The 15,936-nt window shown below is 53.5% G+C and overlaps 2 protein-coding genes across 4 annotated transcripts in view; one reads left to right on the top strand and one right to left on the bottom strand.

Moving 5' to 3' along the window:
• Positions 1 to 755: 755 nt before the first annotated feature.
• On the bottom strand, positions 756 to 3,446 carry RTBDN (retbindin). Its single transcript, XM_016218645.2, has 5 exons — positions 3,281 to 3,446; positions 2,484 to 2,550; positions 2,265 to 2,375; positions 1,631 to 1,727; positions 756 to 1,077 (listed from the first exon to the last, which is right to left on the bottom strand). The coding sequence occupies exons 1-5, from the start codon at positions 3,444 to 3,446 to the stop codon at positions 850 to 852; spliced, it is 669 nt and encodes a 222-aa protein (XP_016074131.2). The 3' UTR covers positions 756 to 849.
• Positions 3,447 to 11,048: 7,602 nt separating this feature from the next.
• Positions 11,049 to 15,936, top strand: part of MAST1 (microtubule associated serine/threonine kinase 1) — a 26,504-nt gene continuing 21,616 nt past the window's right edge. For 2 of the 3 annotated variants that reach the window (XM_016218647.2, XM_087816769.1), the window contains exons 1-4: positions 11,049 to 11,131; positions 12,797 to 12,885; positions 13,315 to 13,390; positions 15,364 to 15,442. In XM_016218647.2, the coding sequence (XP_016074133.2) occupies positions 11,049 to 11,131; positions 12,797 to 12,885; positions 13,315 to 13,390; positions 15,364 to 15,442 (327 nt within the window). Of the gene's footprint in view, positions 11,132 to 12,796; positions 12,923 to 13,012; positions 13,027 to 13,314; positions 13,391 to 15,363; positions 15,443 to 15,936 lie in introns of all 3 variants that reach the window. The other variant, XM_087816768.1, reaches the window with a different exon arrangement.

Raw genomic sequence — 15,936 nt, 5'->3', positions numbered from 1 at the left:
TGCGCAACTTTGTAGGATAAATTCCCAGAGGTGGGGTTGCTTGGTTAGAGAATCTATGTGTCTGTAATTTGGAGAAGAGATATTTTCAAATTGCCCTCCCTGGAGGCTTGTATCTAATGGCACTCCCACCAGCAATGTAAGTGAGCACTGAGGGCAGGGAATGAACATGACCATTTCAGCAGTGCCTGGACACAGGAGGCATCCATTCTTGCTCTGTTGAACTAAAAGGGACCTTGCCCCTGTTTTCCAGGTGAGAATAAGGAGGAGGAGGATTAATAGTAGTGCTTACAACCCAAATCCTGAATCTGAGTCCAATTCTTTGCCTTAGGGATTTGGGGGAATGAGGAGGAAGGAAGGCCGTTTCTTGTGTGTTAGGGAGCTTCTTGCTGGTTGCACACAGTGGGAGAACACACCTCCTGCCCTGGCCAGCCCTTCTGACCCCACCCCTCACCCCCCATTTCTGACACCTGAATATTCCAAGTTATAGGCCATTGTCATTTACACACTAGTGTGAATCAGTCCCTAATTCTAGGACCTGAGGATTAGAAGTGAGACATCACTACGGTAACTATCTGGTAACTATCTTTCCTACCCGTTTCCCCAAGAAGCTGCCGCATCAGTTGTTCTAGTTGGTGACTATTTGGGGGGAAAGGTGAAAATGAGCTAGAGTTCAGTTGTTCTCTAATAATCTGGAGAGGAGTGAGTCTCTGGGGCTCCAGGGAGGAGGGACAGGGCTCTAGAAACTAGAAGGCAGAGAGGGAGAAAGGTGGAGCGCTGAGTGTCTAGAGAGGGCTCTGCAGGGGGGTGTGGGATAAAGGGACACCTCTCCCATCTAAGGCCAGGTGCTCTCTAGGGGCCGCTGCCACTTCCACTGCCACTCCCGCTGCCTGCAGCTTTCAGGATCCAGGTGTGAAGGTGGCGGGAGCGGAGGAAGGTGGTTTCCCGGGCCCTTCGACCCTGTCTGCGATTCGGAAGCACTGAGATGGACATGTTGAGGCAGTGACCAGCACCAGGAACTGCCACTGGCAGTGCATAGGCCAAAACCCAGCGGCAAAGGTTCACCCTGTCAGTGAAGGTCTGGGAGAAGAGGAGGTGGAATTAGGGCCCAAGTGGGTGAAGTGCAGACATCCTGGGGATGTGACCGTCTGGTGCAAGCAGAGGGTGATTTCTGGACCGTAGCTTTGGGAAGGGAAATGCCAGGAGTTCCATTGAGGGTAGAGGCCAGAGGGGCGGTCTTGGGGGGTGGGCAATTCTCGCCTCTGGGTCTTCCTGGGAGCCTGGGGGAGGGTCCACAGTGGGGGCAGGGACTTGGGGAGGGCCAGTGAGTAGTTTTTACTGGGTCCCAGGTGCTGGGGCCTTGAGGAAGGTGCTTGGGCCTCTGGGTCTTCAGGCTGTGGATGGGCCTAGAGCAGAGACAGTTCCTTGGGAAGGGCAAAATTGGACTCTCTGCCTTCAGGAGGCTACAGGCTTATGCACATGTATTCCAATGTGGAGGTTGAGCTGTAGAAGGGGGAACGATGGGAGTGGGGACTTTGGAATGCCAGTCCAGACTGGGTCCTACGCAGGTTAAGACAGCACATAGTAAGGGGAGGTTTCAGCCTCCTCCCCTTGCCCTCTGTCCCATGCTCACCTGCCCATAGATACTGCAGCCAGGGTTGCAGTCCCTCTTTTCTAGGAGTGGGAGCCAAGTCGGGCTGCAGGTGATATCACTTTTGCAGGTGGCAAACCTGGGGTTGGTGTGTGGAGAGAAGAAGGTGGGTAAAGGCTCTGCAACTGCATTCCAGTGGTATTCCTGCTCTCCAAGGATCAATCCTGGTCTATGTCCCTCCACCAGATTCAGGCCCTGCCTCCTAGTACCATACCCCTACAAACACCACCCTCCATATTTCACCTCACCCCATATTCTCTACACATATCCAAGGCTCTGTCACCACTGGCCGCATTCCTGCCCATCACAGACCATCTGCTCCAGGCCAGCCCCTTACATTCTCAACTCTTAGCTTCTGTTTTCAGTCAAGAGGCCCCGTCCCTTTATTTAAAAACTGGGTCCATGGGAGGCCAGCCTCTGTACTGCCAATCTAAAAAAACAGGCGCTCTACAGGCTCTGCCCCTTTCTGCTTCTCCTCAAAACACTAGGCTTCATGAACTTGGCTGCGTTGGAGGTAGGCCATATCCCTTCAAACACTACGGCCTGCAAGCTGCAGATCCTGCCTTCTACCCCACCCAAAACATAGGCCATTCTTCCCATACCCCACCTCTCCTACCAGGCTTGGCAGAGCTCCGGGCAGAGCAGCTGTGTCTGGTGTATCCCCAGTAGCAGGAAGTGGAAGCGACTGCGAAGGGCAGCTTGGAGGTGTCCCAGGAAAGATTCACACCTGGACATCAGGAGAAACAGGCCCAGATGGTCAAGATGCAAGGGGGCTCTGGAGCAAAAAGCACAAGGGAACACTGGGGGGGGGGGGGGGGGGAAGTGCTGTACTTACCCAGGGCTAGGCTCCCTACAGCCCTCTGAGAGGATTCCAGGGTCCAGTGCCTCTGGTGTGTCCATCTCTGAGGGACAACAAACAGGACAATGAAGAAAGGAACTCCTTTTAGTTGGGGTCTTGGATCCTTGGGTAGGGTTGACCTCAATTATATAATTCTTCCCAAACATAAAACTTAAGACACTTTGCTTTGGGAGCAATGCATCTTCAAGTAACTAATCATTTATCACAATCAGCTAATTATTTTTATGTCCCTGGTAGTGGTATAAATTCTCAAATGCTTACATATGCCCATTTACAACACCTGTATGAAATAGGTCTATTATTTCTCCCACTTATTAGTGGCCCACATGAGGCCCAGTGACTTGCCCAGGGTCACACAAATCTCAGAAAGTCTGACTGTTATTTTTGTTGTTATTAATTCTCACCTGAGGATATTTTTTCCATTGCTTTTTCGGAGAAAGTGGGAGGGAGGGGAGGGGAGAAACATCGATATGAGAGAGACACACCAACTGGTTGCCTCCCACACTCACTCCAGGGATGGGGAGTGAACCTACAAGCCAGGTACATGCCCTTCACCTGGAATTGAGCTCGAAACCCTTCAGTGTGCGGGCTGATGCTGCAACCACTGAGCAACACCAGCCAGAGCCTATTATCTTTAACCACCATTCTTCATCAGTAGCCCAGGCTGCCTACCCTGGTCACCCCAAGTTCCTGTTATAAGGAAATTCTGTCATTGCTATGTTAGAGTGTGGGTTCTTGGGAGTTGGGGGCTAGGCAGGGCCTGGAGTGCTCACCTGCTAGGTGCAGCTGGCCTGTACCCAGATCTGCCAGCCTATGGTGTCTCTGGGACCTAACGGGCAGTGGACCGCTCCCTCCACAGGCTCCTAGCAGGATCCATGCCAGGGTCAGTTGCGGGGCCCAGGCCAGGCCCCTGGGTCGAGTACAGCCCCTGCATACCATGTCCACCTGAGAAGTCAGCTGGGTTATGGGGTGAGGTTTGGCTGTCCTTTTCTGGGAGCTTAGGGTGATACTTTTTAAAAATATATATATATTGATTTCAGAGAGGAAGGGAGAGGGGGAGAGAGATAGAAACATCAATAATAAGAGAGTTGTCATTGATCAGCTGCCTCCTGCATGCTCCCAACTGGGGATTGAGCCCGCAACCCAGGTATGTGCCCTGACTGGGAATGAAACTGCAATTTCCTGGATCCTGGGCCAATGCTCAACCACTGAGCCACACCCAGCCAGGCAGGGTGATACTCTTGATGCACACTCAGGAGATGGTGTCAGGCAGAGCAGAGACTGGGCAGTTGAGGAGGCATTGGCCAAAGACCCTAAAATTCCAGGGGGCCAACAAGGCCTGCCTCTGACCCAGGACCTCCACATCAGGTTCATGTCCCCTTCATCATTTCATGCCCAAGTGCTCCCCAGTTTGACCACGCTGCCCCACCCCCCTCATATCCAGCAGGACTTCCCACCTTTTCAAGTCTCGGGTAACCCCCTCTGTCCTCAGAACTAAGGGAACATCCCCAGCTCTTTCCATGTCCTCCTGTCCAGTAAGTCCTCCCTATTTTCTACCCAGCCTCCTCCCTCTCAATCCCCACTGGCCCCTCTCATGGTCACCTTCTCTCAACCTACAATCGGCTTAGGGGCTGTCACCTAGGGCTGGGCCTCTGGAGCCAAGCTTGGCTGTGGCAGGACTCGGGTTCTGCCTCTAGGGTCCAAAAACTCCCAGGTCAGGAAACTGGGAGCCTGTGGAGACAAGATGATTCCCTCCCCTCCTATGCCCCCTTGGGGCCACCTCTCACCTGTTAGAGGAACTGGGGTCTGAAGCGCTGCTGAGACACCTCAGGGTTAAGTCCAGGAAACGGCGGTACTAAAAGGGGCGTGGTTTGATGTAGGGGAGGTGTTTCCCACCGCCCCGCCCCCTGCTCCAGCTGACCAATGGCTAGAGAACCTGGGACTGGTGTATATACATACAACCTTGTCTTTGTATGTATATACACCAGTTAATGGTGTATATGTTGCGGTTGCAGCTTAAACTCTGGATCTGTATGGGTGGGGAGTATGTGTGCGTGTCGAATGAGGCTGTGCTTGTACAATGTGTGTGTTGTCTGTTGAATGTATGTGTGTTGTATGCAGTTTATATGTGTCTCTTGGTTGTGTGGTTGTGTATGTGTTCAAATTCTGGACTGTATGTATCCCAAGCCAAGTATGTCCAGTTGAGTAAGAATCATAATAAATGTAGGGGGGGGAAAGAAATGTAGGGGAGGGGAGTGTCGGATCAGGTTAGAATGGGTGTCCTGTGAAAATGTTGGATCAGTGAGTGGATAAGGTCCGTGGATAAAGGTTGTTGATCATAAATGTTGACTATGAGTGAACAAAGGGATGTTGTCCTGTGTAGAAAGGGTGTGTCTACATCTGAAATACATATGTGTGTCCCTTTGTCATTTCTGTAAATGTGTATCCCTTGAAAACATTTCCCCCATTCATTCAACAAACATTTATTGAGCATCTGCTCTGTCTCAGATTCTGGGGATGCAACAGTGACAAAGAAATGAAAATCTCAATCCTTATAGACCTGACATTTTAGTAGGAGAGCCTGATAAGAAAAACAGCGCTGCAGTTGGTATGTGTGTGTCCATGTGTTGTTTTGGGAGGATAATGTGTCTGTATGTTGGATGAGAGTTTGTGTGTAGCTGAGGTTCCTTTGGTTTTGGGACTACATGTGTGTGCTTGTGTTTGTTGAGTGTATGTGTTGTTTGTGTGTGTTTGTTCTTGCTGAATGTATGTTTGCATTTTCTAAGTATGTGTTTGCAGTGTGTGAGTTTATGTGTATATGTGTTTGTGTGTGTCTTCTGAGTATGTGTTTGTATGTTTGCAGATTGTGTGTGGTTGTGGAGTGTTTGTTTGCAGAGTGTGTAGATATGAGTATGTGAGGCTGTGTTTGCTAGGCATGTGTTGGTATATTATTGTTTGTGTGTTTGCAGAATATATATGTGTACATGTGTATGCGCCTATGCTTGTAGAGCATGCATATGTGTTTTTGTGAGCGGTGGTCACTACTACAAATCTCTCTCTCTTTCTTCTCAGGCTAGTGCAGACTTTTTGTCTGTTTTACTGACTGCTGTACTCCTAGATCCCAAAACACTAATTTGCACATAGTAAGTGCTCAATACGAGTTGAGTAAATGAACCAATTAGGAGGCACTGTCTCTGTCCCTCTGTGGGCATCCATTGATATCCTGGAGGTGTCAGCAACCAAGACCTAATGGACCTAGCCTTCTCTGGCCCATCTTGGGGTATTCCAGGGCGCTCATAGGTCTGTGCCTTCCGCCAGCCATTCCTCTCCCCGACCTCAGCCCCCAACCCTGTGTGCAGATTTCAGCACCGTGGACAGGAGTGCCGCGCCGATATCAGCACCACGGATAGCTCCCAAGACTGCAGGCCTGAAAAAGGGGCGACAGGAGCGGAGTCTGGTCCTTGGACACAGGTGTAGGAAGAATGGACTCAACAAGATGGCAACACAAACATGCCGACCAACAGAGACAGAGAAAAACAGATAACTTGGGCAAAGGTGCAGAGATGAGACAATTGCCCAGGGAACACTCAGACCTAGACCTCTCTGTCTCCTTTGACAAGCAGGTGTCGCTCCAGTTATGGGTCAGAACTATTGGGAAGAACCCTTCCCAACTTGTGTCCCAATGCCTAGACTTGGCACGAGAAGCTCTTCGATGTTTTCCATTCTCTGGGAAGCATGGTTGGTATGGCTTCAACTGTGGGAACACTCCAGAGGGGGGTTTGAAAATCGCTTCAGCTTCCCAACTCCCCAAAGACCAGCTAATCACTCCTATAAATACAACCTGGCTTGGCCTAGCTCCTTAATCCTGACGGTGAGGGAGGGGGTCACTACAGGGGCTGAAGAGTCTGTCTGGGAAAGGGGGGCAGTATATGGATGTAAATGTTATTCTGAGGGACCATGTCCTGTGAGGATGGGTCTCCCTGTTGAAAATGTCACTCTAAAATGTCTCTCCTTGGAATGTGGGGGTCTCGTGGGTGGGGACAATTTCCCACAGATAATATGGCATTTAGGGGGTCTTTCATTAGGAGGTATCCTCACCAGGCTCCCCACATGAAATGTCTGTCACCCATGGAAATTTTTCTCTGCAGGAATGTTTCTTCCTGGGGGAGGGGGACTTTTGAGAGGAGGCCTTATCTCTCATAGACCATCTGTCTTAGGAATGATTTTCAGGGCGAGGGGAGAGTGACTGGAGAGGACTTCCCTGTGGAGACTGTGTCCCCCATGGGAATGTGTCTCCCTGAGAGGGTCCCTGGGGGACTCGCATAGAAAATATGTCTGTGAGGATGTCTCTCAAGGTATTTTTTGGGTTGGGGGGGACTACCCATGAAACTCGTGTCTCCATGAGCATGTCTGTCCCCTGGGGTGTCTCCATATAGGGGCCTGTCGATAGCTTGGCCTCTCAGGTTATCTGGAGGCTCCATCTCCCCCAGCGCGGGGAACCTCGGCCAGCCGGCTGAAGCCCAGCTTGGGCGCCCAGACGTAATGACGGTGCCAGACCCGCCCCATTTCGCTCCGCCCTCGCCCCCCCCCCCCCCCCCAGCCGCCGCCGCCGCCGCCGCGGTCTCCGCGGCTTCTCACTCCCTCCCTCCTCCCGCCGCTGCCGCCGTCGCCTCCCTCCTCCCTCCCCCGGGCCGCAGCCGCCGCCGCCGCCGCCATGGACGACTCGGGCCTGATCCGCCGCCGGAGGCTGCAGGTAGGTGTGCCGCGGCTTGGGTGGAGAGGAGGGGGTCGGCGCCCTGGGGCGGGGCCCGGCTGGGGGCGGAAGAACTTGCACCAGGGTCCGCCCGGGTTTCCCCCTCACTTAGCCTTGGGTTGCTACCCGCAGGGAACGCGGTGGCCAAGCGTCCTGCCGCGCTGGGAACCCCGCCCCTCAGGCGCCGCCCGGGGAGCTGAAGGAGGGGGTGCAGCCGAGCGCACCACCTCGAGGATAGCCTGAGGGGCGCCTGGCCCACCGGAGGGGAAGGGGGCTGGGACTGAAGTCATAGCCCTGGAACTCTGCCAGGCTGGGGGCTTAGAGCAAAGTTATTGCCCCAGGGCTCCAGCCCCTCGGGGCCACCAGCACTACCGCAGTTGTAAACATGTTTGTGCGGCAGCCTCGCCCCTTACCACCCCAGGAGCCCCTTTTGGAGGTGTGGGGACCCCCTGCGACCTCCAGAGACCTGCCTGGCCACCAGGATTCTTCCCACTGACCTAATTGGACAGGCATCCAGACAGCCTCTCTCCTCTTTATTCCACTCCCCTCCACTACACCTCCCCCTATCCTCAAGTCCAGCGCAGCTTGTGGGTGGGCGGGAGCGATTTTTAGCTCCTAGCAGCCTTAGAAGATGCTGGTCTCCAGGCTGCGCAGGCGCAGGAGGCTTGAGTCCACTGCGCGGAGTGGGACACTGAGGATTGTTGTGGAGTGTTAGGCGGGGACAAATCCAGAAGTAAGGAACTCTCACTACCAAGGTGGGTGGGGATTGAGAAGCTGAAAATGGTCCTCTTCTCTTGCCTTTGGTGTGCACTTCTAAGGGTTAATACAAGGGTTTGGTGTTGCTCCCAAACTGACCTCAAAGGGAAAACTGATCAAAGCTTCACCCCAAGGCTTGCCTGGGGTCTGGTCCTTTTGAGCCTCATTGGAGCTCAGTCCTGTGCTAGATAAAACCTTACATGGACCCAGAACCACGCTACATCTCTTGCTTGGAGCTTGGGGGGAAAGGGGTAGGATTCAAACCCTCATTCAGGGCCTTGTCCTTTTCTGGACTCCTGTAATCCACCATCCCTGAGGTTGGAGACCAAGGTGAGCTGATCAGTCACTGCAGCAGGAAAAATCGGGGTCAGACAGCAGGAAGGACTTTTCAGGCGTCTGGATGATGCTGGAGCCAGACCTATGTTGCAAAGCTATTTTGCTTTCAAACAGAGCCCAGATGGCCCCATCTAGGAGCCTTGGGCTCTTCAAGTCTTCCCTCCCCATTCCTGGGCTGACTTAGGAGAAAGGGTTCTGAAAAAAGGGAGGGAGCTGTGGCAAAGTCAGATCGAGTGCTGAAGTAGCCAGACTGGGTACGCGCTGTCGGGTCTCCAGGAAAAAGGAGGAAAGGGGCGGTGCCTGCATGAGGTGTGTCTCCGCCCTCCTGGCCAGCGCCAATTCCCATTGGCTCAGCGCCACGCGGGATTTCTGTCTCCCGCAAGACCACACCCCCAGCCCAGGATCCTTCCACACACTCTTCAGTCCACCCGGAGGCATCCTCTAGTCCTACCTACTGGCGCCAGAGTCTTGCCCCTACCTCTTTCCTTTGGCAGGGTTAACCAGTTTGTTGCCTGGATACACCCTCACACTGGTGCAACCCCTTAGGTCCCACAACCTTTGAGCTCCCGAGGGTTCCCTGTTAGGATCGTATATATGGAGCATCCGGGTTCGAATGCCCAGACGGCAACGCCGTCCATTAATCCTAGGGAGAAGCAGCATTTGCTTGGCAGAGCCGCTCTGCAGCCGGCGATGGATGTGACGTCTGTTTACACTGACGCCAAGGATCCAAATCCTCTACCGCACCAGTTTGCCCCTTGTTCGACCTTAGAATGTCTAGGAGAGCTAGCGGCTGGGGCTAGGATTGAGGACTTCTCTGGGAGGGGCTTAAAGGTTCCTCAGGGGCTCACCTTTGAAGGCTGAGTGTACCCGGGTCTGGAGTCCTGGGCTTCGTGGCCAGAAAATCCAGGTCTTGATTTCACTTGAGCCATTGCAGTCGTGCTGCCTGCCAGGCTGATACAAGATGCAGTTCATTCAAGCTGATCCTGCAAAGACAGGGGGAAAACCCGGTATGGATTTTAGGTCTCCGGAGGGCAGGACAGCTGCTGTGAACAGTGTGCCCTTTGACCCCAACCATATGTCTGTCCTCTATACAGGGGAGTAGGAAGTCCCTCTGGCCCATCTTTTGTCACACAGCATGTCCATCCACAATAATTCCTGTTCCTGCGACCACTATTGAGCACTAACTATGTGCTAGGCATCATACTGAGGTGCTAGGCACCTGCATCATCTTACAGAATTCTCTGCGAGGCACAACTATTGGAAGGTAATTTGCCAAAATTATAAGAGGCAAAACTGGGATTTGAACCCAGGGCTTTCTGCTTTCAGAGATCCCAAAGAGGATTAATTTCCACCTGGTTGGAGTCCCCCCAAAAAGGACTTTTGAAATCATCACCCAAATCTTGCAGCTTTACCCAGTCCACTTTAGTCACATCAGCCTGTGGACTCAGAACTGGCTGGAAGGTGACACTCCCTCTCCCCATTGCTCTCGGAAGAGAAGAGTTCAGACCTATGTAATTTCTGGTCCCTGTAGTGACTTCCTGTGTGCTTAGCAAACAGAACATGACCATCCTCTGAAGTGTACACATAAAGTTAATGGCTACCAATTACCACTGCTGTTATCAAAAAACACCACCTGATTCCCAATTTAAACCTCAATTTTGAGTCACCCTAACTATTCCCACCCCCCAACTATGTGGATCTGGCTTGGAGTGTGGAGGAGTCGTTCACTCACTCATTCATTCATTCATTCATTCAACCTTTCATTCTTGAGCATACCAAATTCATTCCTGCCTCCATGCCTTTGCAGTTTCCTCTACCTTGAATGCTTTCTCCACAGATCCTCCCATGGCTGCTGCTTATTTACAGCAACCATTTAAAAGTCACCTCCCCAGAGCATCCCTCTTAGACCATCATGACCCCTCCTAGCCATTTCTCATCACATCACCTCGCTTAATTTTATTCATGGCACTCATTATTGTCTAAAATGATGTCATTCACTTCTACGTTGATCTTGTTTGCCTGCTTCCCTCTAAATGCTAGTCCCAAAAGTGCAGGAATTTTTGTCTCATTCAGTGCTGTGTCCCCCTTGCCTAGCACAGCACCTAGCACACATACAGTAGGTGCTCAAGAAATATTTTTCAAATAGACTCCTATTTCATTTGCACATACATACACTGAGATGCCAACTCAGGAATCCTCTATGGGGCCCTGTGCTGGTCTCTGAGGGTGGGAGGAGGAATCAACCTGGTACGCCCCCACCCCTAGTCCTCAGCATATGGCCAAGGGTGCAGGTGATGATGCTGATGAGGGGCTTGTGCCACCCAACTTCTGCTCCTACGGGGGGCTGAGAGGACTTGCAGGCCGCGGCTGCTGGCCCATACTGACCTCTATCCTTTTGCTCCTTTGCCTTCCAGAAGGATTTGCCCCTGCCCCGGAAAAGCAGCAGGTGAGCCTTGGGGAGAGATGAGCTGGGCTGGACGCCCCTTCTGCGGCCGGGGTTGGGGTGCTAGGCGCGCGCGTGGGCGGGGCTTGGCGCGCTGGTGTCCAGCTGCGCCCCCTCCTGGCAGGCGGCAGCCGCACGGCCCTCCCCTCCCCCGCCCTCCTCTGCCCGCTGCGGCTCCAGCCTCCGCCCCGCGCACTTGCTCCCCGCGCCGCCGCTGCTGCCGCACCTGCCACCATGTCGCCACCGCCGGGTCATGTCTGACTCTCTCTGGACCGCGCTTTCTAATTTCTCGATGCCCTCCTTCCCTGGTGGCAGTATGTTCCGCCGCACCAAGAGGTAGACCCCCCATCCCTCCCTCAGACCTTGACCCGGCCCTCCCCCACCCAAGCCGCCCCTCCGGCTGCTTCCGCAGGGCGGGGCCCGGGATGCTGCACCCGGTCCAGCTGCGCCAGAGGTGTCCGCGCTGCGCCTTCCTGCCAGGGATGGGGCTGAATGGGGGGCAGTGTGGTGTTGAGGCTGGGGGGCACTCTGGAAAGGACCGCCGCGGGGGGAGGGGGAAGGGGCTGCTTCGGGTGGGGGAGATGCAGTGCCTTTGTCTGCTGGAGCTGTGGGCTCTGGCAGCTCAGAGTGAGTAAGGGAAGAAGGAGAGGATGGGGGCTTGGCACCTTCAGAACAATAGCCGAAGCCTGGCCGCCCCTCCACCCCTATGCCGCGTGCTCTGGCGGAGCTAGTATGCTCAGTCACTGCGGCAGCGGCGGCGGGGGAGGGGGGAGGAGGGGTGTTGAGGAGAATCGAGGGGCTGGGGGCTCCCTCCTCCAAAGCTTGGATCCTGAAGAGCAGAAAGAAGGGGGATACTTTTATCATAGTCCAAACTCCCCCGCAACACAGCCTCATAGGGAAAACAGTGACACACAGCGTCATATAGGACATGATGTCACACACACATATACACACAACAGCTCTAGTAGCCCAGATACACCATGGAGGCGCCACACATACCCAGCCACACAGTGGCCATAGGTCAGAGATCTGCACAGAGACACAGGGGCATCCCCAGCATCACACGCTATCAAGTAAGCCCATGGGTACATTATTTTGTACACCCAATAAGATGTTACCTGTATGGTGACACACACACGATTTTGCTACCGGAGGTGCACACAGACACGTGTGGCAATGACATCCATGCATCCAGTGTTACAACACATGGCATCACCTAAGCATGTTGCATGCTATGTGACACGGGTGCCAGAATAAACAAACACAGGACTCTTGCAGAGACACACACAATATCACACATTATCACATGCAGGACTCATACAGGGACTGTCACACATGGTGGCATGCTCAGACATGCCCAGTGTCACGCGGTGTTAAACTTACACACAGTAAATGCCATGCATGGACACTCATGGTGAATGTCACATGTAGACAAAAGGACAGTATCTCATACAGACTTTGCTGCATAAAGACAGACACACATGGAGCAGAAATCATACATTACTCATATGTTACAGCACACAGTGGCACGTCTAGTCATGCACCAGTGGCATTACACATTGTGTCATGTAGACACACAAAGGTACATGTTGTGTCGCCACACAAAGTAAACACAAGGACTGCCATATACGATGTGACACTAGGATGTGCCCAGTGCCGAACTCACACACTGGGTGCCACGTGTGAATACTCACAGCAAGTGTCGCACAGACCTAGGCACACAGACACTCAGTATCTCCATAGTGTCACATAGACAACATGACTATCACTCTGTGACTGAAACTATGCCCCACATGGTCACACATGGTTCACACTGGAATTCTTTCGCATGCATGCCACATCTGCATCCCCTCCCATTCACAGTCCAGTATCCTCCTCTACTGCCTCCACCTCAGAGTAGTTTTCTGGGGACACTTCCCAGAATAGGAGGGCGGCTGGTTGGGCTCACAAACTCCCTGGGCTACGACCCGGCCCGGCCTCTTTGCCTCCCATTCCCTGCAGCTGCCGCACCAGTAACCGGAAAAGCCTCATCTTGACCAGCACTTCGCCCACGCTGCCGCGACCCCACTCCCCACTGCCTGGACATTTGGGTGAGACAGGTGGTGGGTGTGGACCAGACTGGGGAAGGCGTGGCCACAGGAGGGGTGGCCAGAGTCTGGACAGAGGAGAGCCTAGATTGGACAAGGGGCGTGGCCATCGCTGCGTGGGCGTTGTCAGTCCTCAGAGGGGTGGTAACTGGTGGGCGGAGCTAGATTGGTAAGGGGATGGGGCAGAATGAAGGATCCGTGCCTGTGGGGCTATGCCAGAGGATAGCTGAATAGGCCCGAACGAGCTGGGCTAACTCGGAAACCAAAGCATCTTCGAAAGGCGGGGCCACAGAGAAAGGGGCGTGGCCCGCTCACCCTTTGGGGCTAGACTAAAGAGGGAACGGCTGCTGCTTGCAACCTGCTTTGGGGATCAGGAAGTCAGATGGGATTGCCACCCAGCCCAGGCCTAAAGAACCCGTTTTCCCCCCACAGGTAGCAGTCCCCTGGATAGTCCCCGCAACTTCTCCCCCAACACCCCCGCCCACTTCTCGTTTGCTTCTTCCCGAAGGTGAGTCCTTGTCTGCAGGGCCCCAGAACCCTGGTCGGACTCTCCCCACCCACCGTCTGGGCTGCCATCTGTTCCCTTCCTAATTGGACCTGAGTCAGGACCTGAGGGATCCGCAGAGTGCCGCGGTGTCCCAGCGGGAACCAGCGCCCAGCCTTGGGCGCGGGGCCTGTGAGAGGGCGGGGCCGACGACCGGTGCTGAATCCCGGGAACCAGCGCGGCTGCCTTAGCTGACAGCAAAAGCGCCGAGTCTGTCTCGGGCCTGGCGCTCCTGGCCAGGCGTTTCCATAGCAACAGGACGGGAGACCGGAGATAAAATGAGCAGGCGCAGACTACGCGGTGCCCTTTGAGAAACTCTTGATTCCCATTGTGGGGGAGGGCGCCTAGTGCTATGCCTTGAGAGCCCCAGAGGAGGAATCTCAGGTTTCCCTCTAGGGAGGAGGTGTCTGCGCGTTTCTGGAGTGTCTCTGGACTAATTTTCTGGGGCCTTTGGCGAAATTGGCGGAGGCAGAGAGATTCCTTGAATGTTTTGGAGAGAAACTTCTGGGAGTCACCAGGGTGTTTGGATGGGTCTCCATTTCCTTTACTCATTCTAAAAGTGTTGTCCAAACACATGCTGTGTTCTGGGAGGTGAGCATAGGGGCGAATGACACCCTCTCTGTCCTCAGAGTTGAGTTGGGGTGGCAGGCCAGAGAACCAGGATCACTGCAAAGGCTGGTGAAGGCTGTGGTGTGGGAGTCACAGAGGACTGTGAGGACAGAAGACAGCTCCCTGGGGAGAGTGGAGGAAGGACCCTCTTTTCTGTGGAATTCAGCTGAAAGCAATAGGGAACCAGAAAATGGCTCCAAGATTGGGCCTGATGTGGTCATCTGCATGGAGGGGGGGCCCGGGAGGCAGGCTGGCAGAGCAAAGGCAGTACCTGGAGGGAAGAATGAGGGAGGAGTCCAGTGTGTGGGAGTGTGTCCATGTGACTGTGCAATCTGTGTGCCAGTGTGTGGGAGTGTAAGTTTGTGAGATTGTGAATGTGTGAAGCAGCCTGTGCCTACACATGTATCCATGGGGGATAGGCATCGGCATGTGAGTGTAAAAAGTGTGTGAGCATGAATGTGTGTGTGTACCTGTAGGGTTGTAAATGTGTGTGAATATGTGAGGGAGTATGCACCTCCCTGTGTATCTCCATGTGAGAATGTAATCTGTGTGGGAGTGTGAATGAGTGTGTGGCTGTATGAGAGTTTGAATGTGTGACTGAGTGTATGAGGGTGTCTGGAATATATGTGTGAATGTGAAAGTGTGGATAGAGTATGTGTGAGGGAGTGTGTGGCTGTGTGTGTATTAGAGTGCAAGTACTGGGTCTTTGCAAGTGTCTGTGTCAATATGTGATTGGATGTCTGTTTTTGCAAGTGCAGTTGTGTTAGAGTGGGAAAGTGTGATATTTGGGTCCGTGTAGGGGTCATGTGTGAATGAATGTGTGTGACTGTCAGTCCATAAACTTGACCACACTAGTCACACTAACTCTAGTGGGTGTGGCAAGGAGAGTGGCTGTATCTGTGTGAAAGTGAGTGTACTGATGTGAGAGCCTGTGTCAGAGTGTGTGTGTGTGTGTGTGTGTGTGAGAAGACTCAACGGGTCTTCTTCTGAGAGCTTTCTCATGGGGAGTCCTCTGGGGTTGACTTTTGAGGCCCTCTGGGATGACTTCTTTGAGTGGGCTTTTCTGGTCCTCCTTGGGGTCCATGCTAGGGGCTAGTGTGGCCTAAGTATGGCAGGAGAGGATTATGGGAAGGAGCAGAGGAGAATGGTGCCTGACTGGAAGACTTCCTCTTTACCTCCTTGACTTGGAGGGCCTTCAGGAATCTCAGAGCACAGATATTCTCCCCAACCCCCTGCCCTGGCCATGGCCAGCGGCTTCTCTCACAACCTGAGAAGTGGAGGGGACTGGTGGGACCTGGTGGCCTCTGAGCACCTTGGCTGGATTCCAGGGCGGACGGACGGCGTTGGTCTCTGGCTTCACTCCCTTCGTCTGGCTATGGCACCAACACACCCAGCTCCACTGTCTCGGTGAGTGTCGTAGGTAGGCAGGTGGGTGGGCAGGGGACCCTCCAACCTGAAGGCCCACACCCAGGCCAGCAGCTGGGCTGGTCTTAATGAGTGTTTTGGGTTTTTCTTGTCCTCCAAGAATGTCCCCTGTCCATCTATTAGTGAGTTGCAGGTCCCAACTCCCACCCCCAACCCTGTTTTCTACCCTCAACATAACTTCTTGGGGAGCCTATACATCACTGACTTATTTTACAGATAATTACATTAAGCCACTTGCCAAGTGTCTACAGCTAGCCAGGGCCAGGCCTTAGAACCCATTTTCTCATCCACTGCAATACCCAAAGTCGCTCTCTCCATCTGCCCCTTTTCTACCTGTGTCTCTGGTTTGCTCATCCATCCATTGGTATGACGCTCAGCAAACATTTATCATGTGATTGTCATGTGATGGGTGGGCTCTACAAGCTGAGCAGGGTCCAAAGATTCACAAAGCCCTCATAGGGGGAGATAGGCCAGTA

The sequence above is a fragment of the Miniopterus natalensis genome, chromosome 4, assembly GCF_054644295.1.
Source record: "Miniopterus natalensis isolate mMinNat1 chromosome 4, mMinNat1.hap1, whole genome shotgun sequence".
Classification (NCBI taxonomy): domain Eukaryota; kingdom Metazoa; phylum Chordata; class Mammalia; order Chiroptera; family Miniopteridae; genus Miniopterus; species Miniopterus natalensis.
Note: the sequence above shows the minus strand (reverse complement) of the source record. Positions and strands in the feature narration are given on the sequence as shown.

Coding starts and splice junctions, on each gene's coding strand:
- RTBDN (XM_016218645.2), bottom strand. CDS start 3,446: ATGGTATGCAGGGGCTGTACTCGACCCAGGGGCCTGGCCTGGGCCCCG. Junction 2,376..2,483: donor TGTAGGGAGCCTAGCCCTGG/GTAAGTACAGCA, acceptor CCTGATGTCCAG/GTGTGAATCTTTCCTGGGAC. Junction 1,728..2,264: donor CCGGAGCTCTGCCAAGCCTG/GTAGGAGAGGTG, acceptor CACCAACCCCAG/GTTTGCCACCTGCAAAAGTG.